The sequence below is a fragment of the Nicotiana sylvestris genome, chromosome 1, assembly GCF_000393655.2.
Source record: "Nicotiana sylvestris chromosome 1, ASM39365v2, whole genome shotgun sequence".
Lineage (NCBI taxonomy): Eukaryota > Viridiplantae > Streptophyta > Magnoliopsida > Solanales > Solanaceae > Nicotiana > Nicotiana sylvestris.
The window spans coordinates 93,827,225-93,855,136 of record NC_091057.1 but is presented as its reverse complement, the minus strand read 5'-3'; the positions used below and the strand labels follow the sequence as shown (position 1 = coordinate 93,855,136).

At 32.0% G+C, this 27,912-nt stretch overlaps 3 protein-coding genes and 2 pseudogenes across 3 annotated transcripts; 3 read left to right on the top strand and 2 right to left on the bottom strand.

Annotated features, from left to right (window-relative positions):
• Positions 1-2,907: 2,907 nt before the first annotated feature.
• On the top strand, positions 2,908-7,523 carry LOC138872451 (uncharacterized). Its single transcript, XM_070150476.1, has 3 exons — positions 2,908-2,982; positions 4,191-4,600; positions 7,514-7,523. The coding sequence occupies exons 1-3, from the start codon at positions 2,908-2,910 to the stop codon at positions 7,521-7,523; spliced, it is 495 nt and encodes a 164-aa protein (XP_070006577.1).
• Positions 7,524-9,593: 2,070 nt separating this feature from the next.
• Positions 9,594-11,238, bottom strand: LOC138872450 (uncharacterized). The gene is made up of 2 exons (XM_070150464.1): positions 10,396-11,238; positions 9,594-9,653 (listed from the first exon to the last, which is right to left on the bottom strand). The coding sequence occupies exons 1-2, from the start codon at positions 11,236-11,238 to the stop codon at positions 9,594-9,596; spliced, it is 903 nt and encodes a 300-aa protein (XP_070006565.1).
• Positions 11,239-15,081: 3,843 nt separating this feature from the next.
• Positions 15,082-16,270, bottom strand: LOC138881417 (uncharacterized; annotated as a pseudogene).
• A 2,100-nt stretch (positions 16,271-18,370) lies between these two features.
• LOC138881421 (uncharacterized) lies at positions 18,371-19,559 on the top strand (annotated as a pseudogene).
• A 3,909-nt stretch (positions 19,560-23,468) lies between these two features.
• Positions 23,469-27,158, top strand: LOC138872449 (uncharacterized; the record flags this gene model as incomplete). Its single annotated transcript, XM_070150457.1, has 3 exons — positions 23,469-24,248; positions 26,800-26,964; positions 27,084-27,158. Coding segments are annotated over 3 exons (1,020 nt in total), but the record flags the coding sequence as incomplete, so codon positions are not given.
• Positions 27,159-27,912: the final 754 nt, after the last annotated feature.

Sequence of the window (27,912 nt, the reverse complement as noted above, 5' to 3'; positions counted from 1 at the left end):
TTTGTAGAAATTTTATTCGAGCTCCTAGAGTATCTGCTAGTTCTGCTTCATTCCAATTTTTTATTATTTTTGAGCTAAAAGGTACTGGTAATTTGGTAAAATATAATTTTCTTATTTCCTTACTTTCATCCGGATTATATGTTCCTTTATAATAATAGTTTCTAAATGCACAAGTATATTCGTCTATATAACACATATTACATATTGCTAATTTTGTCATTAAATTTCTATTTGTAGCCTTTTCTTTATTTTGTTCTTCTACTTCTGTTGTCATACTACTAAATTCATTTCTTATTGCTATTTCATATTTATTCAATATATCTGTAACTGTTGTTGCAGCTGTACCATCAAGTTTTTTATTACTTCTTAATGTATCTAAGCTTTCACTTGTTAAATTTTGTAACCATAGTTTTGCCGTTCCTATGAGTGTTCTTTCTATATATCCTGGTGTTTCAGCTATTACTATTTTATTATCTATTAGTTGTTTTGAGATATATCCTATCCACAATTGGATTGTTTTATTTATATCTGCTACACAATCTAGATCTAAAAAATTACATTGTTCAGTTATCTGTCTTGGTGTCCATTTCCTATTTAGCCTTTTATCCCATAATGTTTTGTTCCTATCATATGAATCTTAACTTACTCTGTAATAGGTTGGGTTTAGTTGCCTTGGATTTTTTATTCCTGATGTACTTGGTTTATCCTCAGTCATATCTCTTGTATTTATTTCTGGATTTGTTTTTATCTTTTCTGTTTTTTCTATAAGTTCGGTGTACGTCTCATTTGTTTCTGAATAGTCTTCTCCTAGATCTTTGTCGTTATCACTTTGGTCATTTATTTCGTTTATGCTTATATTTGGTGGATTATCCTGTACCTCTTCTAACTGTAATTTAAATTTTTCTATTTCATTCGTCAGTCTTAGCTTTGTTCTTCTTCTTTACGTTTTTCTTTTTCTTTTAGTTTATTTGTATATAGCTGTTTTAGCATTTCTAATTCTTTTTCTAATTCTGTTATTTTTGTGCTCTTTACTTCCTCTATCTGTTGTATTTTTTCTTTAGCTTGCTGTTGTATTTCTTTAATTTCTCGTTTTCTATCTATTTCTTCGTTCTCTTTTGTTATTCTAACCATTGCGGTTAAACTATCTTCTAGTTTTACCGTTTCTTTTTCTAACATTAAGTTTAGGTTATTTCCTATTTTCTTGTATCTTCTTCCTAAGTTGGAAAATATTGTTATTTTTAATCCTTCTGGATTTTCATATGTTTTTTCTTCTAGTGCGAACACTTCTTCTTTCATCTTTTATTCTTAAGATAGCAAATATATTTATATTCTGTTTTAGATATTGTATCAATTAATCCAGATAGCTTAGTTTTGTCTATTTTTGTAATACTTAGATATTCATATTCTAGGTATAGTTTCTTTCTTATTTTCCTTGATTTTTTAGTTATTTTAATCTGCATATTTTCTATAATTGACTCACTGTTTATGGATATTTTTTGCGGATTTGTACTATCAATTTCAGTGTTATTTTCCATGATTTTCCTTTTTTAGAGTAAATGTTTATTTATCAGTTTCATGGCTCTGATACCAATTTTGTAAGTAGTTTGTGGCAAGCAGAATTAACCTTGAAAGTTCTTTTGTATTTTCTCCTATATACTCTAAGTATTGGATATCTAATAGCACATGTGGGTAGCGTGAGAAGTATTTAAATGATCCTAAGGTGTAAAAGAAAATTTGTTAGATAAGCATATGGTATATGTAAGGCATGACTAAGAGTAATGAAAAACATGTAGGTCGCTTATGGGAGACAAGAAGTTATGAAAGGAGAGTAAATTGAACCCATGATGAGAAGACTCATGTACAACGAACTTTATAGAAAATCCAAAAGTGTACGAAGTGATATTACACTCCTAAAGGATATTGACATGAGGAATTGGAATCCCAAGGCCCGTGTGGCTGAATAAGAGAAGAGAACTTATGAGGTTAATACCATTGTGACTTCAATCTCCCTAATAGTCGAACATATATGTGAGGGATAGATAAATGAAACATATGTCCATGAAGTTGCTAAATTCAAGACTTGTGTCAAAATCCGGGACATTCGCCTCAAGTGGGGGAGGAAGGGCCATAGTGAGGCCACTTAAATATAATGAAACAAGAGTAAGACCATGTAGCTTTGATGTTTGAATATTTTGTTGAAGACATGCGTAGTCTAGAAAAGTGATAATGGATAATGTGATTATCTGAAAGGATATGCTAATGATAGACCACTAGTACCCAAAAAAAAAAGTGGAAGGTTAAGGAAGGTAAATTCTTCAGACATGGCAATATGAATGATAGGGTCAATGATCCTAGAAACTAAGAGTATGTTTGTAAAGGGGTTATATACTTGTTAGAGGTCTAGGGACAATGCATCCCAAGTAAGTACTATATATCAAAGGTGAAAATTTTGCGAGTTTTTAGAATGGGTTAATCATGGAATTGCGATTCAACCAAAGTTTCAAGACGTTAAGAAAGGCGAAATGAGTGGGATAAATAAATGTGATGCTATAATAACCCACGAGGGTATTTGGGCTTGATGGAGGGTCTCTAAAGAATCTTACAAGCAAAGAAGTGTTACGTGATTTGCGGATGAACACACTTTCCCACGGATATCCTAACAAGAGTTAAGAGGTGAGCGGGATGAAATAACTAAGGGAAAAGACCACGTAACATGTGGAAGAATGCATGGCTATTCACTAGCTAGGAAGAATGAGGTGAGAAGAAATGGGGAGAAAACCTATAAATTGAGATGATCACGGGTATCATAAAATATCTTGTATCAGAATGGTGGACTCGCTTAGCATATAAGTGTTAATAAAAGTTATAAAGGACTAACTGTAATGTAACCGACTTGGGTGACACTGAATGGCAACTAAAGGAGCTAAAGATAGTTCATGTCTACGTATAATGGAAAGTGATACTAATAGTGGTGAAGTTGTGGTATGATAAACTCATTAAATCAGGCACAATGATATTACAAGTTCACGGGAGGTAGACAAGTGTGTGGTAAAGTAAGGCTATCAATTATGCACTATGAGTGAAATAGAATGGGAATGAATATTCCAGTTAGAAAGAAAAGATGGGACCAACATATATTGTTCGGGCTAGTGGCACTTTCTGAATTGAATATGTATGAAGGGTATTGATATGTGTTTTGGGTGGTGTTGAACAGTAAATAGAGATCATGAAAATGTTCACAAGGGAAAGTGGAGTGGTTTCTTAAATTCTATAAGTCATGTAAGGAGGAAAAAGGTTGTCTAGGAAAGGTCTGAGCACAGTGTTACATTACATTTGATGCAATGTCGTGCATGTCGATGATGTGAAGGTGTGTGCACAGGCTAGAAGATGTTATTCCTTTGAAATAGAAGGTTCTATAAGAAAACTCATCCAGTAATGTCTTTTGTTGAAAATTTGGAAGAGTAAGTTGCATATATTCACAAAAGATTGTAACCATGTCAAGGAAATTATTGAAGAACTCAAATACTAGGAGGTAATATGTAAGAGAAATGTGATAAAGATGTTCCACTAATGATGCAACATGTAAAGGTGATAGTTATGCCTCTAGGCAACTCAAGAATCATGGAAAGAACCCTGCAACACATGACTTAGAACTTGTGGCGGTAATTTTTGTGTAAAGATTTGCCGACATTATGTGTATGGGGTCCACGTTGATGTATTTACGGACCACAAGCGCCTCAATATATTTTCAAGCAAAAGGAGTTGAATCTGAGACAGAGAGGATGGCTCGGGTTAGTCAAGGACTATGACATTGAGATTCTCTATCACCCGAGAAAGGCCAATGTCGTGGCGGATGCTCTTAGCTGGAAATCTATGGGTAATTTAGCTCACTGGGCGATATGTCAAAGGTAGTTGGCCATGGAGGTTCACTAGTGGCTAATTTGAAAGTTTGTCTTGTAAAGTCTAATGAAGGTAGGGAAAATGTGCAAAATAGGGTTGAATCGTCGCTTGTGGTGGAGCAGTATGCTCAATTGTATATCAAAGAAATAGACAGGTTGCATGGCACCCTAGCCTAAATCATTTCCGATCGAGGGGCTCAATTCACGACAAACCTTTGGAAGAAATTTCAGCAAGGTTTGAGTACTCAAGTAAATCTTAGTATAGCCTTTTATCCACAAACTGATGGGCAGGTAGAGCAGACTATTCAGATGCTCGAAGATATGTTGCGAGCTGGTGTTCTAGGTTTCAAAGGAAGTCGGGATGACCATTTTTCGCTTGTTGAGTTTGCTTACAATAACAACTTTCATGCTAGTATTCAGATGGCCCCATTTGAGGCATTGTATGGAAGGAAGTGTAGATCTCCGATGGGGTGGTTTGAGGTTGGTGAAGAAGAACTGTTAGGGCTAGATCTTGTGCATCAGGCTATGGAAAAAGTTAAAGTCATTCAGGAGAGGATGAAAACTGCTCGGAGTCGTCAGAAATCCTATGCAGACGTGCGTCAAAGAGAATTGGAATTCCAAGTAGATGATTGGGTGTTCTTGAAAGTATCTCCCATGAATGGAGTCATGCGGTTTGGGGAGAAAAGTAAATTGAGCCCAAGGTATGTCGGGCCATATCGGATCGCTCAAAGGATATGACAGGTGGCTTATAGGCTGGAATTTCCCCTTGAGATGTCATTAGTACATCCGGTATTCCATGTGTCCATGTTAAATAAAGTAGTGGGAAATCCATCCGCTATTGTGCCGGTTGAAACTATCGAGGTTAGTGAAGAGATGTTATATTAAGAAATACCATTTGCCATTCTTGATAGGCAAGTCTGAAAATTGAGGAACAAGGGAATTGTTGCAGTTAAAGTATTATGGCGAAGTCAACAAGTCGAGGAAGCCACATGGGAAGCAGAAAAAGAAATGAAAGAGAAATATCCACATCTGTTCGAACAAGTCTAGTAGGGATCGTGCGAACAGTTGTCTTTAAGCAATTTGAGGTAGTGTTTAGATTTGTGCAAGACACCCCATTTTCCCCAAATTGCCTTATTGTTGTAACTTCTTAATGTATGCCAAATTTTAAATGTTGATGCTATAAGGGTAATGTGCAACCCTTGAGGTAAATGATTAATTGAAGCGTTTTTGACATGTTAAAGTAATTGAATTGTATGGGGCTCGTTGAAGTAACCCAGTTTTGTGTAGTAAATGGCATTGGTTGAACCATGTGCAATTTGCGGTGTAAAGAGAATGAGCTAAGTGAAAGTTGTTTAAAGTGTATGAATATGTATAAGTTGTTGAGGTAATGAATTGTATACCAGTTGTAGGGATGACAGAAACTGTGTAATGGTACTTGGAAATACGTTTTGGGGGCTCTCTGACAGGTAGATAGGCCTAATTACAAAGGAAACTCTGGCGAAATTTTCGAAAATTTAGGGAGTTAGCCAAATTCGGGGCTGTTGATATATTTCATGATGTGAACAAGCTGAAGTTACATAAGGATAGCTAATGAATGAACCTCGATCCTCATTCGAGGACGAATGATCCTAAGCGGGGGAGAATGCAAGGCCCCGGAAAATTTTTTCCAAGTAATTTGAGATTTCGTCGTGCCAAGGTTGGCAAATTATTTTATTTTGTGTGCAAATGAGGATTCATGATATAATGGGTATCAATTGGATATGTTAATAAGCATATAATTCATATTAGAGGTGGATTGGGGTCTAAGGAGAGGCCTAAGTCTAAGCCAAGTTGGAAAATTTCATAATGGACGAAAATTATAAATGAGTGCGCACAAGACCTCACTTTGGACGATCATATCTCCATCCATATAAGGAGTTGTGTGATGTACAACCTATCAAATTAAATCCCTTTAAGTCTAGTTTCCAACGAAATAAACCGTTTGTCATTTGGAGTTGTATACAGAAAGTTCTGATCAAATTACTGGGCATGTGTCAGTAGCGCGGCCTTAGCGCGGGAGCGCGTAGCCAGCGCTAATTGAGTTTCTTTCTGCCTCGTTAGCGCGGCCTATGCGCGGGCGTGCTAGTAACAGGCCCCTAAATACCTCAAGACCGGTCTAGAGAGTTCCCAAGTCATTTTTGGGGTTAAGGCTTGCTCTCTCAAGGGGATTTCGTCCCAAACTTCATCCCTATGATCCAAGGTAAGGTTTTTAGAATACTTTGAGTGATTTCTACCCCCTAAACACCTTTACTAACAAGGATTAATCTTGAAAATCCTTAGATCTTCCTTCAAATCCTTGAATTTTTCAAGAACACCAAAAGTGGGGATTCTTAAAAATTCTTACTACAAGAGGTATGTCTATCATCTCTAACTACTCTATGGTGATTATTTATGTATGATATACACATTAGAACTCATGGGATGGTGATTGGGAGCCATAAGTGTCTAACCTAGGTTGTGTTGGTATTGTAGAGATTGTGAGATTGGTCATTGAGGTACGATTCTTGGTATAATAGTATTATGTATGCATGAATGTGCAAATAGGGTTGTGGAAAGATTGATGAACATAAATAGGTAAAGATTGGGTTGGGGAATGAAGGAAATCTTGTAAAAGGAAGTTAATATTTAAGATGCTCAACTAGTGTTTGATAAAATGCTCCAATAAGCTGAAACCATGATTACCTTCCTAATTTGTGTTAATTTTGTTACGTCTCAAAATAGATTGAAGTTGCTAGAGTTTCCGAAATATCGTAGTAACTTAAGGAAAGCTAAAACGAGGTATGTATGGCTAACTTTGACCTTTGTAAAGTCACTCTGTTTGGTGCACGAATATCTGGTATGTAATATCTACGTGAACTACTTGTGGAATTATTGTATTTGGTATGATTTGATTGTTTGTGGTTAGATCTCCTGATATAATGGTGTCTGTAATTGGCAATAAACCAAATGTGTTATTGTGAATGTGTTATGTGGTAAGAGTTGAGAAACAAATGATAGAAGGAAATCTTCAATGATAAAATTGGAACAATTGTTGTAATAACATATATGGCTTGTATTGGCAATTATCGCGGTGATATAAAATGCATACGAGTTGTTGAACATGACGGAAATAGTATTGATGGTTGTGGAAATCCTTTGAGAAATTATTATTATTGTTCATAACATATATGGATTGTATTGGAAATTATCGCGGTGATATAAAATGCATACGAGTTGTTGAACATGATGGAAATAGTATTGATGGTTGTGGAAATTCTTTGAGAAATTGTTGTTATTGTTCTTCGAGAAATTGTTGTGGTTGTTCTTTGTGAACTATTGTTGTTGTTGTTGTGTTATTTGTGAATTGTGATTGTATGGTGGGATCGGGTTGCGCGCCGCAACACGAAGTAATAAGGTGTGGGTTGTGGTGATAAGGGTGACCGAGGTAATAAGGGTGGCCGAGGTAATAAGGATGGAAAGTGATCGAAATCACTATTGAAATGAAAATATGAGAAAATTTTGAAATCATTGATATGAAAATGTTAAAGGGAAAATGGAGAGTTTGTAACTTGTTTGGCTTGATTGTTTTCTTTCAGGTGTATTTAATTGGTGATTTCATTACTACTTGTTACTTGTGTTTTGTGTATGGTTGAGTTTACTCAGGGCAAGTTTGTTCATACATACCAGTAGAATTCAAATGTACTGACGTTCCTTTTGTCGGGGGCGCTACATTCGTGTTATGATTATAGGTGGATCCATAGCAGGTACTCTAGTGCACCGTCCGTAGCTCCCATTCACTTTCCTCCAGAAGCATTGGTGAGCCCTTTTCCTCTCGGGTCCTTGCGTGGCTCATGCCGCTTTCCTTCCCGGAGTCTTATTATGGTATTTGTGTAAGGTATAGTTGGAGCCTTGTTGCCGGCAAGTATCGTATCATCCTTTTATATCCTTAGAGGCTCCGACAGTAAATGTGGGTTGCAAACTTATGTAAATATGTATTTTGTATATGGGGAGATGTAAGTTGTAAACTTCATTAAGTGGCTATGTACGTTTTGTAAAAAGGGTGTTTTAATTTACAAATGACTATTTTACTTGATTAATGGACAATGAAAATGCGGGGTAACATGTGGAATAGGAAAGGCACCCAGGCCCGCTTGGCCGGGGCTACCCGGTCGAGTGTCGGTCGCGCTCCTTGGATTTCGGGGCGTGACAAGAGAATGTAAGGCCCCGGAAAATTTTTTCCAAGTAATTTGAGATTTCGTCGTGCCAAGGTTCGCTAATTATTTCATTTTGTGTGCAAATGAGGATTCATGATATAATGGGTATCAATTGGATATGTTAATAAGCATATAATTCATATTAGAGGTGGATTGGGGTCTAAGGAGAGGCCTAAGTCTAAGCCAAGTTGGAAAATTTCATAATGGACGAAAATTGTAAATGAGTGCGCACAAGACCTCATTTTGGACGATCATATCTCCAGTCATATAAGGAGTTATGTGATTCACAACCTATCCAATTAAAGCCCTTTGAGTCTAGTTTCCAACGCAGTAAACCGTTTGTCATTTGGAGTTGTATACAGAAAGTTATGATCATTTTACTGGGAATGTGTCAGTAGCGCGGCCTTAGAGCGGGAGCGCGTAGCCAGCGCTAATTGAGTTTCTTTCTGCCTCGTTAGCGCGGCCTATGCGCGGGTGCGCTAGTAGCAGGCCCCTAAATACCTCAAGACCGGTCTAGAGAGTTCCCAAGTCATTTTTGGGGTTAAGGCTTGCTCTCTCAAGGGGATTTCGTCCCAAACTTCATCCCTATGATCCAAGGTAAGGTTTTTAGAATACTCTGAGTGATTTCTACCCCTAAACACCTTTACTAACAAGGATCATACCAATTTTAGGGGTCATGTTTAATATTGAGATGTATATCTGTTGATACATATATTCATGGTTTCTATATTTCTTAGATTTATTTCTTTTCTGTGTTGATAACTTTCAAGTTTATCTTCATAGAATTCAATTTCATTTTCTATAGTTAATAAAGCTTTATTACGTAATCTATTATATCTAATTATGTCTTTGCAGGTTTTAATATTGTGTTTAACACAATCTATTTTTCTATTTATGTTACTGAGGGTTTTAAGAAGTTTCCATTTCTGGGTGTTATAGAATCTTATATAATGAAAAGTGTTATGTTTCATTTATAAACAGATTTTATTAACTTGATATGTGATCATTAATCTGAATATAAATCTAGTTCATATAGATCTAATATATCTATTTCTTGTGATACAATTAGTTCTGTAAATGCTTGTTCCATTACATATATTATTTCAAAAGTAACTAAAATATCATAAATTTTTCTTTTAACATCGTTATTAAGTCTGTTAAAGATATATAATATAAGTATTTTGTACTCAATATTTTCTTCTAATAAATACGTGTGGTTGTGGTTGTTCATTCAGATTTACTATTTATCCTTATCATGTATTTACTAAACATATTCCCTCTAACCTCTTTGTTTATCATATTATTTATCATATTTTAATAAGTTATACTGAACAATCTTTTCTGGTCACTACCATGTTTTTCATGCTTCAATCATTTACCCTAATAGCGCCTCAACTCTGTGTACTCCCCTAAACGGCTTCCTTGCCTACTGGTTTCCACTTTAGGATGACATAGTCTGGGCTTAACTACTCTCAGCATTATTAGACAGGCAAACTTTCTTAAGATGTTCTTTATAACAATACTATAATATGATAAACAATTATGATATTCAAGAGATTATAAGGAATACAAGAGTTTAGTTAAACATGATTATGAATAAACTTACCTGGTTTTGTAACTCGTTTGAATGCTCCATAGCTTTCAGAAGTTTGTATATAATCAGCTATTTTATTGAGAGAAGATAAGGTGAGGATGAAGGTGTCTGAGGATGTCTCTTCTTCCTCGGATTTACATTCTTTATATAGAAAATTAAAACGACTCCTACTGTTCACAAATGACTCTTACTATTCATGAACGACCTTTACTATTCATGATTATGACTCTTACTATTTACTTTACGACTTTTTTACATGACTCTTACTATTCATGAACGACCTTTACTGTTCATGATTATGACTCTTACTATTTACTTTACGACTTTTTTACATGACTCGACCCTTTACATTATTTGTTTTCAATAGCTATTTCCTTCATTTGTCTTCTTGCTGATACCTTCATTCTAGTTGGACTTCTGGTACATAGTTATCATCTCCGTTGCACTTTGAACATATGTGGTCTGGGTATTTGTGTCCTACTAGTTTGCAGTATCTTGTTAATAACTCGTTTGAAATAAATTCTTTTTTCAATGCTCTGGTAGTTGGTTGCATTTCTGGCTTTAATAATGATAAAATCCATTTCTGGACTTCATCCATATCTCCTTGTCGTAGTTCCTTTGAGTTGGCATATATCATTAACTGGTCTCTGGAATAGTAGCTCCAGATAGCATTTCCTTGTAGATAATTGTTAGCTAGTTCTTGAATAATAGTTGCTATACCAATTATTCTTTTATTGGCATAGAAACTTGGTATCTCCATTTTCTGTATCTCCGGTTGTTTCTCTATCTCTTCCGGTATTATCATATCTCGTGTTAGTCCTATCTTTATCACCTGTATTATGGGTTTTATTTCGTCATATAGTATTTCCGCTGGTGCTGTATAGAATTTGATGAAGAATAGGTTGCCTTTTGTAATTCTCTTAAAGGTGACAAATGCTTTGTATAGCTCTGGTATTCCAATTATTTCTTCTCCGTCGTGGGTATATACTGTGCTAAGTAGTCCGTAGTTGTAACATGTCTTTACTAGGTTTGCTTTTGTTTTTGGCTGGGCTATAAGCCTATTATATCCCTGTAGTTTTTGGGTTACATAATCCTGTGTTGGATCTGTAGTAGTAGTTGATCTAGGGTTTAGGTTCAAGAATGTCTGAATTTTATATATATTCTCAATATATGTTTGAGTAATATGGTTATATACCTTTTTGTTGTGGTGTAGGCTATTGGCATAGGTTGTAGTTTGTGGGGCTATAACTATTGCTTCTCTTGGCTTTTTTGATGTAAATGGCTTATCAAATACGTTGTTTAGGTTTACATTGATATGTGGCTTTTTGTTAACTTGTTTGCTTGTACCTGCAGCTGTATATAAAGCAACTGTGTTATGGGTTTTTTGGAGTTTCCCAACGTCTCCTTCTAACACTGGAAGTTTAGAGTCTTTCGATTGACCTATTTCCGCATTTTTATAGTCATGCTGCTGACTTAGCTTGCTTTCCTCTAGCTGTTGTAATCTTTTTCCCATACCATCCATCTGTAAAGATAGAGTAGTAAGGATTGTAAATATGTCTTTTGATTCTTGGCTTTCATCTGTTTGGGTACCTTTGTCTTGATAGGTAGTCTGCAATAACATTCTTGTCAGTTCGTATTACTTCAATTGTAAATGTAAAATTTTGTATATTCAATACAAGTCTCCTTATTTCCTTTGTAGTTACTGAATCCTGTACTTTCCGTGTTATCCACCATTTTACTTGTGTATTATCTGTTCTTACTATAAATTTGTTATAAACAATATATGGCTCAAATGTTAACAAACATTTATATAATCCAAATAGTTCTTTCCTATTTATCTCCCATTTTAATTGTGGTTCCGTGTATGATCCGGAATAATATCTACAATGGTGTTCAATTTTTTCATTATCATATTTATATTTTAGAACTCCTCCGTAGCTGTGATCACTAGAATCAGTTTCTACAATATATGTAAATTGTTTCTTTTCATCTGGAAAATATAGTTTTGGTAATTTTTTACACATATTTTTTATCTTCTGTATATGTATTTTATCTTTTTCGTCAAAATGATATTCTATGTCCTTTTTTAATTTTTTCTGTAATGGTTTTAAGTTTTCTGCTAATTTAGGAATATATTCTCTTACTTGGTTAACCAATCCTAAAAATGATTGTAACTTCTTTTTTGTATCAAGTGTTTCATTCAAGTTAATTATTTTTTGTACTACATGGGTTTGCATTTTTATTCCGTTTTTATCTATTTGTATACCTAAAAATTCTATTTGATTTTTCATTACTTCTGCTTTCTTTTTACTTAAACTTATTCCTGATATTTCTACAATGTGTATGAATTTTTCTAGTAGTTTTATATGTTCGTTCTCTGTTCTAGAATATAGCAATATATCATCTATATATATTATACAATTTTCTAATTGGTTGAAGTAATTATCCATAAAATGTTGATACCTACCTGGTGCATTTTTATATCCAAAAGGTAATACGTTCCATTCGTAAAATCCTTGTGGTACTGTGAATGCTGTTAACTTTTTAGATTCATCTTCTAGTTTTAAATGGTAAAATCCCGATTTACAGTCAAACTTACTAAAATAGTTATATCCTTGTATTTGTCTGATTTTTAGTATTTTATTTGGTATCGGATAATTATATGTTTTTGTTTTTGCATTTAAGTTTCTATAATCTATAACCATACGACTTTTTCCTCGTTTTTGCTCACTATGTTTATTTACTATAAATGCCGGGCTAGTATGTTTACTATTACTTTCTTGTATGTACTTATTGTCTAATAATTCCTTTATATGCATTTTAAATTCTGTTAAATCATTAAAATTGTATTTTAAAGGTTTTTGTGTTATTATGCTACTTTCATCTATTAGTTCAATCTTTATTTTTGTTTTATGTTTTTCCCATCCTCGGAGTGGATTATCATTATATAGTAATTCTAATTTATCTTGTAGTAATTTTATTTTATTTATTGAGAAAATGATTATTTCTATATTATGGTTGCTTTGTATTACATTTTCTAATTTTTGGGTAATCTTTTCACTTCCTTTAATCCAGGGTGTTGTTTTTCTTACTTTATTATTTACTCTTTTTGCTCCTAATTTTTGTTTACACGGGGTAGTAAACCACCAATGTGTTTTTGTTATAATATGTGGGTATAATTTGTCTAAAAATGGCATTCCTAATAATATATCTTTATTTGTAAATTCATAACTATATATTTCTTCTATGGTTAATATTTTATCCCATATTTGTATCTTTATATTTCTTGCTTTGTATATTATCATACTTCCCTCATTATTGAATCTTGTTACTACTATGGGGTTTTTTAGCTTTTTCCATTTACTTTCTGGTAAACAATTATGTCTACACATGTTAGCTTCTGCTCCTGTATCCATCATAGGTGTATAGTATCTATTATAATATCCTTCTACTATTATCTTGGCAAGTATGTATATCTTTGGCATTATATCAAAGTTCTTTTTATTATTATTTTCTTATTTTCATAACTTATCGTTAATTGTCTATCTTCTAATTTATATGGTTTGACTTTTTCTAACCATTTTATTCCTAGTGTAATGTTTTTATCGCCTTGATATATTTTAAAATTTATTAATATTGGTATTCCTCCAATAATTAATTCTTTTTCAGTTGTTTCTTCGTTTTTTCTTAACGCTTTTGGTAGTTCTGAATTTTGTTGTTCTATTGTTACTATCTCTTGTTCTGGTATCAATTCTCTTATAACATAATTCTCTTCCTGTCCTGTATTTATTAGTATTAAATATTTTCTTTGGTCCATTATTCCTGTTATATAATAATGGTGTGGGTTTATTTCTTCTATTTTTTGTTCTATTAATTTTTGTGGAGTGGTATAATTTATTCTTTTTGATGTACTTCTTGATGTACTTCTTGATGATGTTTCTGGCATTTCATTATTTATTCGTTTTGATGTGCTTAATCTTTCTTTTACTATTTCTAAATCTTCATCCATGTCTATTTCTGTATAACTGTAATCATTGTTGTCTATAACTGATACTATTCTTTCGAATGGATTTTCTATTTTTATTTTATTTATTTTATTTTTAGCTGTTATCTTATGTTTTGTTGTTAAGACATATAGATTTTTACATCTTGCTGTGAATATTTTACTTCCTGGTGCTAATTCTATTCCAGACATTTTCCAGTATAGTACTAATGATTTATCTATATTTTTATCATCTACTGCTACTGAATAGTTAGCACTTATTATAAATTTAAATTTTTGGTATATTAAGTTACCTCTTACGACACTTATTATACTCTTTTCTATAGGTTGTACAATTCTATCATCTGCCAAGTATATTTCTATAGGGGTATCTATTCCTTCCCTAAAACATGCTTTTATTAGGATCTCCGTTCCTCCTAAGTGTACATATTTTATTGGATTTTTTGCTTTTATATCTTGTATTTCTTTATTTAGTAGTCTTTTATTTAAAATTGGTATTTGTGCTTTACCTTTGATGTATTTACAATCTATTATATGTTCTCTTTGGCTTACTACATAGTATTCTTCTTTCTGTCTTTTAAACCAATTCTTTATTGTTGGTACTTCTAATATTTTGTCTATGCTTAGATCCAATTCTTTTCCTTTTATTTGTTCAAATATATTAGCGTCAAATATTATTTTTTGTTCTGAAGATTGTTCATCTTGGTGTTCTTCTTGTTGTATAATTTGTATATCTTTTTCAGTCATAATTTTCTTCATCTGATTCTTCTATATCCTTGTTTATTTCCTTTTCATTTTCAGAGAACTCGTTTTCTGATATCTCATATATGCTGTCTTCACTGCTTAATTCATAATCTACATATTCTACTTGTGTATATTTATCATTATCTATCAATATTTCGGTAATTTGTTTCTTCTTTGGGTTTTTTGGTAATTTACAATCTTTGGCTAAGTGTCCTAGCTTTCCACAATTATAGCAAGTACATTCTGTTAGTTTTTTCTTTTTCCTATATGGTTTTTTATGTTTATAATTTTTTACATAATATCTTCCTCTTGGTTTCCTATATTTATATTTTGAATATTTTGATTTAAATTTCTTTTTCTTTCCTTCTTTTTTGTAATATTTATCTGTGCAGCCAAATTGGGGTGCTATTCTACTTTTGCAACATGCCAAATTTTTTACTAATATTTTTTCCATTTTCATGTTTTCTTTATATTTTTCACATAATTCTATAAACCAGTTTTGTAGAAATTTTATCCTTACTCCTAATGTATCTGCTAGTCCTGCTTCGTTCCAATTTTTTATTATTTTTGAGCTAAAGGGTTCTGGTAATTTTGTAAAATATAATTTTCTTATCTCTTTACTTTCATCCGGACTATATGTTCCTTTATAATAATAGTCTCTAAATGCACAAGTATATTCATCTATATAACACATATTACATATTGCTAATTTTGTCATTAAATTCCTATTTGTAATTTTTTCTTTATTTTGTTCTTCTACTTCTGTTGTCATACTACTAAATTCATTTCTTATTGCTATTTCATATTTATTTAATATATCTGTAACTGTTGTTGTAGTTGTACCGTCAAGTTTTTTATTACTCCTTAATGTGTCTAAGCTTTCACTTGATAAATTTTGTAACCATAATTTTACAGTTCCTATTAATGTTCTTTCTATATATCCTGGTGTTTCCGCTATTGCTATTTTATTATCTATTAGTTGTTTTGAGATATATCCTATCCATAATTGTATTGTTTTATTTATATCTGCTACACAATCTAGATCTAAAAAATTATATTGTTCAGTTATCTGTCTTGGTGCCCATTTCTTATTTAACCTTTTATCCCATAATGTTTTGTTTCTATCATATGCATCATAACTTACTCTGTAATAGGTTGGGTTTAATTGTTTTGGATTTTTTACTCCTGATGTGCTTGGTTTATCCTCGTTCATATCTCCTGTATTTATTTCTGGGTTTATTTTTATCTTTTCTGTTTTTTCTATAAGTTCTGTGTATGTTTCACTTGTTTCTGAATAGTTTTCTCCTAGTTCTGTGTCTTTATCACTTTGTTCATTTATTTCGTTTATACTTATTTTTGATGGACTCTCCTGTACTTCTTCTAACTGTAATTTGAACTTTTCTATCTCATTTGTTAGTTTTAGTTCTTGTTCTTCTTCTTTACGTTTTTCCTTTTCTTTTAGTTTATTTGCATACATCTGTTTTAGCATCTCTAATTCTTTTTCTAATTCTGTTATTTTAGTGTTTTTTACTTCCTCTATCTGTTGTATTTTTTCTTTAGCTTGTTGTTGTATTTCTTTAATCTCTCGTTTTCTATCTATTTCTTCGTTTTCTTTTGTTATTCTAACCATGGCGGTTAAACTATCCTCTAGTTTTACAGTTTCTTTTTCTAACATTAAGTTTAGGTTATTTCCTATTTTTTTATATCTTCTTCCTAAGTTGGAAAATATTATTGTTATTTTTAATCCTTCTGGATTCTCATATGTTTTCTCTTCTAGTGCGAATTCTTCTTTATTCATCTTTTATCCTTTAGATAACAAACATATTTATATTCTGTTTTAGATATTATATCGATTAATTTAGACAGCCTAGCTTTGTTTATTTTTGTGATACTTAAGTATTCATATTCTATGTATAGTTTCTTTAGTTTCTTTCTAATTTTCTGCGATTTCTTAGTTATTTTAATTGTTTCACTGTTTTGCGGGTTTGTACTATTAATGTCAGTGTTATTTTTCATGATTTGCTTCTTAATATAAATGTTTATTTTCCATAGCTCTGATACCAATTTGAGGGGTCATGTTTAATACTGAGATGTATACCTGTTGATACATATATCCATGGTTTCTATATTTCTCAGATTTATTTCTTTTCTGTGTTGATAACTTTCAAGTTTATCTTCATAGAATTCAATTTCATTTTCTATAGTTAATAAAGCTTTATTACGTAATCTATTATATCTAATTATGTCTTTGCAGGTTTTAATATTGTGTTTAACACAATCTATTTTTCTATTTATGTTACTGAGGGTTTTAAGAAGTTTCCATTTCTGGGTGTTATAGAATCTTATATAATGAAAAGTGTTATGTTTCATTTATAAACAGTCGTAAAGTAAATAGTAAGAGTCATAATCATGAACAGTAAAGGTCGTTCATGAATAGTAAGAGTCATGTAAAAAAGTCGTAAAGTAAATAGTAAGAGTCATAATCATGAACAGTAAAGGTCGTTCATGAATAGTAAGAGTCATTTGTGAACAGTAGGAGTCGTTTTAATTTTCTATATAAAGAATGTAAATCCGAGGAAGAAGAGACATCCTGAGACACCTTCATCCTCACCTTATCTTCTCTCAATAAAATAGCTGATTATATACAAACTTCTGAAAGCTATGGAGCATTCAAACGAGTTACAAAACCAGGTAAGTTTATTCATAATCATGTTTAACTAAACTCTTATATTCCTTATAATCTCTTGAATATCATAATTGTTTATCATGTTATAGTACTGTTATAAAGAACATCTTGAGAAAGTTTGCCTGTCTAATAATGCTGAGAGTAGTTAAGCCCAGACTATGCCATCCTAAAGTGGAAACCAGTAGGCAAGGAAGCCGTTTAGGGGAGTACACAGAGTTGAGGCGCTGTTAGGGTAAATGATTGAAGCATGAAAAACATGGTAGTGACCAGAAAAGATTGTTCAGTATAACTTATTAAAATATGATAAATAATATGATAAACAAAGAGGTTAGAGGGAATATGTTTAGTAAATACATGATAAGGATAAATAGTAAATCTGAATGAACAACCACAACCACACGTATTTATTAGAAGAAAATATTGAGTACAAAATACTTATATTATATATCTTTAACAGACTTAATAACGATGTTAAAAGAAAAATTTATGATATTTTAGTTACTTTTGAAATAATATATGTAATGGAACAAGCATTTACAGAACTAATTGTATCACAAGAAATAGATATATTAGATCTATATGAACTAGATTTATATTCAGATTAATGATCACATATCAAGTTAATAAAATCTGTTTATAAATGAAACATAACACTTTTCATTATATAAGATTCTATAACACCCAGAAATGGAAACTTCTTAAAACCCTCAGTAACATAAATAGAAAAATAGATTGTGTTAAACACAATATTAAAACCTGCAAAGACATAATTAGATATAATAGATTACGTAATAAAGCTTTATTAACTATAGAAAATGAAATTGAATTCTATGAAGATAAACTTGAAAGTTATCAACACAGAAAAGAAATAAATCTGAGAAATATAGAAACCATGGATATATGTATCAACAGGTATACATCTCAATATTAAACATGACCCCTCAAATTGGTATCAGAGCTATGGAAAATAAACATTTATATTAAGAAGCAAATCATGAAAAATAACACTGACATTAATAGTACAAACCCGCAAAACAGTGAAACAATTAAAATAACTAAGAAATCGCAGAAAATTAGAAAGAAACTAAAGAAACTATACATAGAATATGAATACTTAAGTATCACAAAAATAAACAAAGCTAGGCTGTCTAAATTAATCGATATAATATCTAAAACAGAATATAAATATGTTTGTTATCTAAAAGATAACAGATGAATAAAGAAGAATTCGCACTAGAAGAGAAAACCTATGAGAATCCAGAAGGATTAAAAATAACAATAATATTTTCCAACTTAGGAAGAAGATATAAAAAAATAGGAAATAACCTAAACTTAATGTTAGAAAAAGAAACTGTAAAACTAGAGGATAGTTTAACCGCCATGGTTAGAATAACAAAAGAAAACGAAGAAATAGATAGAAAACGAGAGATTAAAGAAATACAACAGCAAGCTAAAGAAAAAATACAACAGATAGAGGAAGTAAAAAACACTAAAATAACAGAATTAGAAAAAGAATTAGAGATGCTAAAACAGATGTATGCAAATAAACTAAAAGAAAAGGAAAAACGTAAAGAAGAAGAACAAGAACTAAAACTAACAAATGAGATAGAAAAGTTCAAATTACAGTTAGAAGAAGTACAGGAGAGTCCATCAAAAATAAGTATAAACGAAATAAATGACCAAAGTGATAAAGACACAGAACTAGGAGAAAACTATTCAGAAACAAGTGAAACATACACAGAACTTATAGAAAAAACAGAAAAGATAAAAATAAACCCAGAAATAAATACAGGAGATATGAACGAGGATAAACCAAGCACATCAGGAGTAAAAAATCCAAAACAATTAAACCCAACCTATTACAGAGTAAGTTATGATGCATATGATAGAAACAAAACATTATGGGATAAAAGGTTAAATAAGAAATGGGCACCAAGACAGATAACTGAACAATATAATTTTTTAGATCTAGATTGTGTAGCAGATATAAATAAAACAATACAATTATGGATAGGATATATCTCAAAACAACTAATAGATAATAAAATAGCAATAGCGGAAACACCAGGATATATAGAAAGAACATTAATAGGAACTGTAAAATTATGGTTACAAAATTTATCAAGTGAAAGCTTAGACACATTAAGGAGTAATAAAAAACTTGACGGTACAACTACAACAACAGTTACAGATATATTAAATAAATATGAAATAGCAATAAGAAATGAATTTAGTAGTATGACAACAGAAGTAGAAGAACAAAATAAAGAAAAAATTACAAATAGGAATTTAATGACAAAATTAGCAATATGTAATATGTGTTATATAGATGAATATACTTGTGCATTTAGAGACTATTATTATAAAGGAACATATAGTCCGGATGAAAGTAAAGAGATAAGAAAATTATATTTTACAAAATTACCAGAACCCTTTAGCTCAAAAATAATAAAAAATTGGAATGAAGCAGGACTAGCAGATACATTAGGAGTAAGGATAAAATTTCTACAAAACTGGTTTATAGAATTATGTGAAAAATATAAAGAAAACATGAAAATGGAAAAAATATTAGTAAAAAATTTGGCATGTTGCAAAAGTAGAATAGCACCCCAATTTGGCTGCACAGATAAATATTACAAAAAAGAAGGAAAGAAAAAGAAATTTAAATCAAAATATTCAAAATATAAATATAGGAAACCAAGAGGAAGATATTATGTAAAAAATTATAAACATAAAAAACCATATAGGAAAAAGAAAAAACTAACAGAATGTACTTGCTATAATTGTGGAAAGCTAGGACACTTAGCCAAAGATTGTAAATTACCAAAAAACCCAAAGAAGAAACAAATTACCGAAATATTGATAGATAATGATAAATATACACAAGTAGAATATGTAGATTATGAATTAAGCAGTGAAGACAGCATATATGAGATATCAGAAAACGAGTTCTCTGAAAATGAAAAGGAAATAAACAAGGATATAGAAGAATCAGATGAAGAAAATTATGACTGAAAAAGATATACAAATTATACAACAAGAAGAACACCAAGATGAACAATCTTCAGAACAAAAAATAATATTTGACGCTAATATATTTGAACAAATAAAAGGAAAAGAATTGGATCTAAGCATAGACAAAATATTAGAAGTACCAACAATAAAGAATTGGTTTAAAAGACAGAAAGAAGAATACTATGTAGTAAGCCAAAGAGAACATATAATAGATTGTAAATACATCAAAGGTAAAGCACAAATACCAATTTTAAATAAAAGACTACTAAATAAAGAAATACAAGATATAAAAGCAAAAAATCCAATAAAATATGTACACTTAGGAGGAACGGAGATCCTAATAAAAGCATGTTTTAGGGAAGGAATAGATACCCCTATAGAAATATACTTGGCAGATGATAGAATTGTACAACCTATAGAAAAGAGTATAATAAGTGCCGTAAGAGGTAACTTAATATACCAAAAATTTAAATTTATAATAAGTGCTAACTATTCAGTAGCAGTAGATGATAAAAATATAGATAAATCATTAGTACTATACTGGAAAATGTCTGGAATAGAATTAGCACCAGGAAGTAAAATATTCACAGCAAGATGTAAAAATCTATATGTCTTAACAACAAAACATAAGATAACAGCTAAAAATAAAATAAATAAAATAAAAATAGAAAATCCATTCGAAAGAATAGTATCAGTTATAGACAACAATGATTACAGTTATACAGAAATGGACATGGATGAAGATTTAGAAATAGTAAAAGAAAGATTAAGCACATCAAAACGAATAAATAATGAAATGCCAGAAACGTCATCAAGAATAAGTACATCAAGAAGTACATCAAGAAGAATAAATTATACCACTCCACAAAAATTAATAGAACAAAAAATAGAAGAAATAAACCCACACCATTATTATATAACAGGAATAATGGACCAAAGAAAATATTTAATACTAATAAATACAGGACAGGAAGAGAATTATGTTATAAGAGAATTGATACCAGAACAAGAGATAGTAACAATAGAACAGCAAAATTCAGAACTACCAAAAGCGTTAAGAAAAAACGAAGAAACAACTGAAAAAGAATTAATTATTGGAGGAATACCAATATTAATAAATTTTAAAATATATCAAGGCGATAAAAACATTACACTAGGAATAAAATGGTTAGAAAAAGTCAAACCATATAAATTAGAAGATAGACAATTAACGATAAGTTATGAAAATAAGAAAATAATAATAAAAAGAACTTTGATATAATGCCAAAGATATACATACTTGCCAAGATAATAGTAGAAGGATATTATAATAGATACTATACACCTATGATGGATACAGGAGCAGAAGCTAACATGTGTAGACATAATTGTTTACCAGAAAGTAAATGGGAAAAGCTAAAAAACCCCATAGTAGTAACAGGATTCAATAATGAGGGAAGTATGATAATATACAAAGCAAGAAATATAAAGATACAAATATGGGATAAAATATTAACCATAGAAGAAATATATAGTTATGAATTTACAAATAAAGATATATTATTAGGAATGCCATTTTTAGACAAATTATACCCACATATTATAACAAAAACACATTGGTGGTTTACTACCCCGTGTAAACAAAAATTAGGAGCAAAAAGAGTAAATAATAAAGTAAGAAAAACAACACCCTGGATTAAAGGAAGTGAAAAGATTACCCAAAAATTAGAAAATGTAATACAAAGCAACCATAATATAGAAATAATCATTTTCTCAATAAATAAAATAAAATTACTACAAGATAAATTAGAATTACTATATAATGATAATCCACTCCGAGGATGGGAAAAACATAAAACAAAAATAAAGATTGAACTAATAGATGAAAGTAGCATAATAACACAAAAACCTTTAAAATACAATTTTAATGATTTAACAGAATTTAAAATGCATATAAAGGAATTATTAGACAATAAGTACATACAAGAAAGTAATAGTAAACATACTAGCCCGACATTTATAGTAAATAAACATAGTGAGCAAAAACGAGGAAAAAGCCGTATGGTTATAGATTATAGAAACTTAAATGCAAAAACAAAAACATATAATTATCCGATACCAAATAAAATACTAAAAATCAGACAAATACAAGGATATAACTATTTTAGTAAGTTTGACTGTAAATCGGGATTTTACCATTTAAAACTAGAAGATGAATCTAAAAAGTTAACAGCATTCACAGTACCACAAGGATTTTACGAATGGAACGTATTACCTTTTGGATATAAAAATGCACCAGGTAGGTATCAACATTTTATGGATAATTACTTCAACCAATTAGAAAATTGTATAATATATATAGATGATATATTGCTATATTCTAGAACAGAGAACGAACATATAAAACTACTAGAAAAATTCATACACATTGTAGAAATATCAGGAATAAGTTTAAGTAAAAAGAAAGCAGAAGTAATGAAAAATCAAATAGAATTTTTAGGTATACAAATAGATAAAAACGGAATAAAAATGCAAACCCATGTAGTACAAACAATAATTAATTTAAATGAAACACTTGATACAAAAAAGAAGTTACAATCATTTTTAGGATTGGTTAACCAAGTAAGAGAATATATTCCTAAATTAGCAGAAAACTTAAAACCATTACAGAAAAAATTAAAAAAGGATATAGAATATCATTTTGACGAAAAAGATAAAATACATATACAGAAGATAAAAAATATGTGTAAAAAATTACCAAAACTATATTTTCCAGATGAAAAGAAACAATTTACATATATTGTAGAAACTGATTCTAGTGATCACAGCTACGGAGGAGTTCTAAAATATAAATATGATAATGAAAAAATTGAACACCATTGTAGATATTATTCCGGATCATACACGGAACCACAATTAAAATGGGAGATAAATAGGAAAGAACTATTTGGATTATATAAATGTTTGTTAACATTTGAGCCATATATTGTTTATAACAAATTTATAGTAAGAACAGATAATACACAAGTAAAATGGTGGATAACACGGAAAGTACAGGATTCAGTAACTACAAAGGAAATAAGGAGACTTGTATTGAATATACAAAATTTTACATTTACAATTGAAGTAATACGAACTGACAAGAATGTTATTGCAGACTACCTATCAAGACAAAGGTACCCAAACAGATGAAAGCCAAGAATCAAAAGACATATTTACAATCCTTACTACTCTATCTTTACAGATGGATGGTATGGGAAAAAGATTACAACAGCTAGAGGAAAGCAAGCTAAGTCAGCAGCATGACTATAAAAATGCGGAACTAAGTCAATCGGAAGACTCTAAACTTCCAGAGTTAGAAGGAGACGTTGGGAAACTCCAAAAAACCCATAACACAGTTGCTTTATATACAGCTGCAGGTACAAGCAAACAAGTTAACAAAAAGCCACATATCAATGTAAACCTAAACAACGTATTTGATAAGCCATTTACATCAAAAAAGCCAAGAGAAGCAATAGTTATAGCCCCACAAACTACAACCTATGCCAATAGCCTACACCACAACAAAAAGGTATATAACCATATTACTCAAACATATATTGAGAATATATATAAAATTCAGACATTCTTGAACCTAAACCCTAGATCAACTACTACTACAGATCCAACACAGGATTATGTAACCCAAAAACTACAGGGATATAATAGGCTTATAGCCCAGCCAAAAACAAAAGCAAACCTAGTAAAGACATGTTACAACTACGGACTACTTAGCACAGTATATACCCACGACGGAGAAGAAATAATTGGAATACCAGAGCTATACAAAGCATTTGTCACCTTTAAGAGAATTACAAAAGGCAACCTATTCTTCATCAAATTCTATACAGCACCAGCGGAAATACTATATGACGAAATAAAACCCATAATACAGGTGATAAAGATAGGACTAACACGAGATATGATAATACCGGAAGAGATAGAGAAACAACCGGAGATACAGAAAATGGAGATACCAAGTTTCTATGCCAATAAAAGAATAATTGGTATAGCAACTATTATTCAAGAACTAGCTAACAATTATCTACAAGGAAATGCTATCTGGAGCTACTATTCCAGAGACCAGTTAATGATATATGCCAACTCAAAGGAACTACGACAAGGAGATATGGATGAAGTCCAGAAATGGATTTTATCATTATTAAAGCCAGAAATGCAACCAACTACCAGAGCATTGAAAAAAGAATTTATTTCAAACGAGTTATTAACAAGATACTGCAAACTAGTAGGACACAAATATCCAGACCACATATGTTCAAAGTGCAACGGAGATGATAACTATGTACCAGAAGTCCAACTAGAATGAAGGTATCAACAAGAAGACAAAAGAAGAAGACAGCTACTGGAAACATATAATGTAAAGTAAATAGTACTAGTCGCATTCATGAACAGTAAAGGTCGTTCATGAATAGTAAGAGTCATAAAGTAAATAGTATATGTCATAATCATGAGTCATAATCATGAACAGTAAAGGTCGTTCATGAATAGTAAGAGTCATTTGTGAACAATAGGAGTCGTTTTAATTTTCTATATAAAGAATGTAAATACGAGGAAGAAGGGACAGCCTCAGACACCTTCATCCTCACCTTATCTTCTCTCAATAAAATAGCTGATTATATACAAACTTCTGAAAGCTATGGAGCATTCAAACGAGTTACAAAACCAGGTAAGTTTATTCATAATCATGTTTAACTAAACTCTTATATTCCTTATAATCTCTTGAATATCATAATTGTTTATCATGTTATAGTACTGTTATAAAGAACATCTTGAGAAAGTTTGCCTGTCTAATAATGCTGAGAGTAGTTAAGCCCAGACTATGCCATCCTAAAGTGGAAACCAGTAGGCAAGGAAGCCGTTTAGGGGAGTACACAGAGTTGAGGCGCTGTTAGGGTAAATGATTGAAGCATGAAAAACATGGTAGTGACCAGAAAAGATTGTTCAGTATAACTTATTAAAATATGATAAATAATATGATAAACAAAGAGGTTAGAGGGAATATGTTTAGTAAATACATGATAAGGATAAATAGTAAATCTGAATGAACAACCACAACCACACGTATTTATTAGAAGAAAATATTGAGTACAAAATACTTATATTATATATCTTTAACAGACTTAATAACGATGTTAAAAGAAAAATTTATGATATTTTAGTTACTTTTGAAATAATATATGTAATGGAACAAGCATTTACAGAACTAATTGTATCACAAGAAATAGATATATTAGATCTATATGAACTAGATTTATATTCAGATTAATGATCACATATCAAGTTAATAAAATCTGTTTATAAATGAAACATAACACTTTTCATTATATAAGATTCTATAACACCCAGAAATGGAAACTTCTTAAAACCCTCAGTAACATAAATAGAAAAATAGATTGTGTTAAACACAATATTAAAACCTGCAAAGACATAATTAGATATAATAGATTACGTAATAAAGCTTTATTAACTATAGAAAATGAAATTGAATTCTATGAAGATAAACTTGAAAGTTATCAACACAGAAAAGAAATAAATCTTAGAAATATAGAAACCATGGATATATGTATCAACAGGTATACATCTCAATATTATTTGGTATGTCACGAAATCATGAAGCGAACTCGTTCTATTCAATATCTATATGGGGGAAAGAAGATCGAAAGCCATTGAGTAGTGAGACTTTCTTTTCCAGAGTAGTCATAGAAAGAGAATCGAGGGGTCTGCAGGCATGAGTGCTCAGGTACGCCGTCAGTCTAAATTCCTAGTAGTCTTTTTCAGTTGTATTTGTTTTAACGAAAAAAGAATAAAGAAAGTCCCGAAGAGCGGAACGGCCGTCCAACTCCCCCAAATACAAGGGAGCGGGCACTGCTCTCAGCCTGTCGTAACAACGAAAGAAAACTCCACATACCGGAAAAGAGATTGACCTTATTCCTAGAACGGAATATAGACATTGGTACAAGAGGAGGCTCGAGGGACCTCGAGCGTAATATACGCTACCATCGGAGAGACTTTAGCCACATCTTAACCCATGGTTGAAGAATGAGGCGATCAAGAAAGTCCTCCCCTGGAAAAAATATCCGAAGATCTTCTCTTTCCTTTTCATTACAAACAAAGCGAAGGCGCTACTTTTAGCCCTTTCAAGAATGAAGGCCCGCGCGACACTCGGCGTTAACACTCCCAAATCTGGAAATCCTAACCACAGTTTTAATGATAACGGGCGGCGAAAGCATACAAAGATAGTGAGGCTTCCAGTTGCCTATACAACATCTTTACTTTCTAGTAGAGTCCACTTTGGTTATCGCTACACCCTCTCTAGACAAACGATTTGATTCAAGCCACTCCACCACTGGTACAATAGCACCCTGCCTTAATAATCGCATAGGCACCCGGGCTTGACAAGTTCAAGCAAAACCGTAGAGAGAGCGGGCTACACCTAGCTTAGCCTATCCAATATCCGATTCAAAAAGAGCTTTTTTTGCTGATTTTCCTCTCTCTGTATAAAGTCAATCCCAGTGTTGGGCAGAGCCCATTGTCAAAGGATCGTTTCGCTGGAATGCTTGCTTGAATATAGCTACTCCCATTAAAAGGAATTTTTCACTCTATACGGTATGGCTACAAACCGAATGAAGAAGTCGGAAGCAGTTCATCGCCTGTGGGAGCTTGCTGATAGTGAGGAAGCCATAATCTATCTATCGGATTGCCTATTTGTCTATCTGTCTGGTGAAGAGAGAATGGAAGAGACTCTCAATAGGGCAAGCACAAAATACCTCGTTCGAGTCCCCGGACGAAGGTGAGACCAACCTTATTATGATTAGCGAAGTCCTTTCCAACTCCGTCGAATGGTTTCACTCCTCTTTTCCCCTTCTGTCAGTTCCTTGTCAGTCAGTCGACTCCCCTCCCTCAAAAGATTGTCGAACTTCACGGTTATTCATCCATATATGGGTAATCTCCGGCGGTCAGAGAAGAAAGGATCTCCATGAAAGCAGGAGGTCTTAAACATTAGTCTGTCTTCAAATGCGGGAAGGGTAGACATTCAGTTCGATGAGGGCAGGTTCCTACACATTAATTTTAATTGATTGATTGGGAAAGCTGGTTCCGTAGCATTAGAAGCTTAAGTATCCGGAAAGAAGGAGGAATGAGGATGTGGAAAAGAAGAGACGGTCTTAGACCTTATCTTAGCTGTTTAAATAAAGCAGGGGCTAGGTCTCTGTCCCCGGATTCACTGATTCAAGGGTTTTAGATGGGATGGACAGAAGAGTTTGAACGGGCGAGTGACTTTAGGGTTCCACAGGTTCCAAAGGCTAAAAGCCGGAGTAGTTGATCCAGTAGTTCTAAATATAGATAGAAGAATCCCGAATGAACAAGCATCCACAAATGTCGATTCATTCAAGCAAGAGAGTGCAACAATCCTTTCCTTTGACACTGGTCCCGTAAACGAGTGAAAAATACCTTGTACAGTTTCCCCTTTCCCTTTCAGCCAGTCCAAGAGTTCAGTTCACTCGAAAGCGGGTAGCCATTAAGGAAAGCGGCTGTTGGATATTTGGTTTTAACCGGTTGCCCCACCCCTTATAGTAAGTACTGGTGAGAGGGAAAGAGCGCTCCTGCCCTTTACCCAAACAGTACAAGAATGGCAATCCACCTATTGGTGTGCTGCTGCCCTCAACCGACCTGATCGTCCCAATCCGGTTGTCCTCACTAAG

Excerpts from the sequence above, each read along its gene's own strand:
- LOC138872451 (XM_070150476.1), top strand. The coding sequence starts at position 2,908 with ATGGCAACTAAAGGAGCTAAAGATAGTTCATGTCTACGTATAATGGAA. Across the intron at positions 2,983-4,190 it reads CTAATAGTGGTGAAGTTGTG|GTAGAGCAGACTATTCAGAT; the intron begins GTATGATAAACT and ends ACTGATGGGCAG.
- LOC138872450 (XM_070150464.1), bottom strand. The coding sequence starts at position 11,238 with ATGGGAAAAAGATTACAACAGCTAGAGGAAAGCAAGCTAAGTCAGCAG. Across the intron at positions 9,654-10,395 it reads ACAATTATCTACAAGGAAAT|TATTGTTATAAAGAACATCT; the intron begins GCTATCTGGAGC and ends ATCATATTATAG.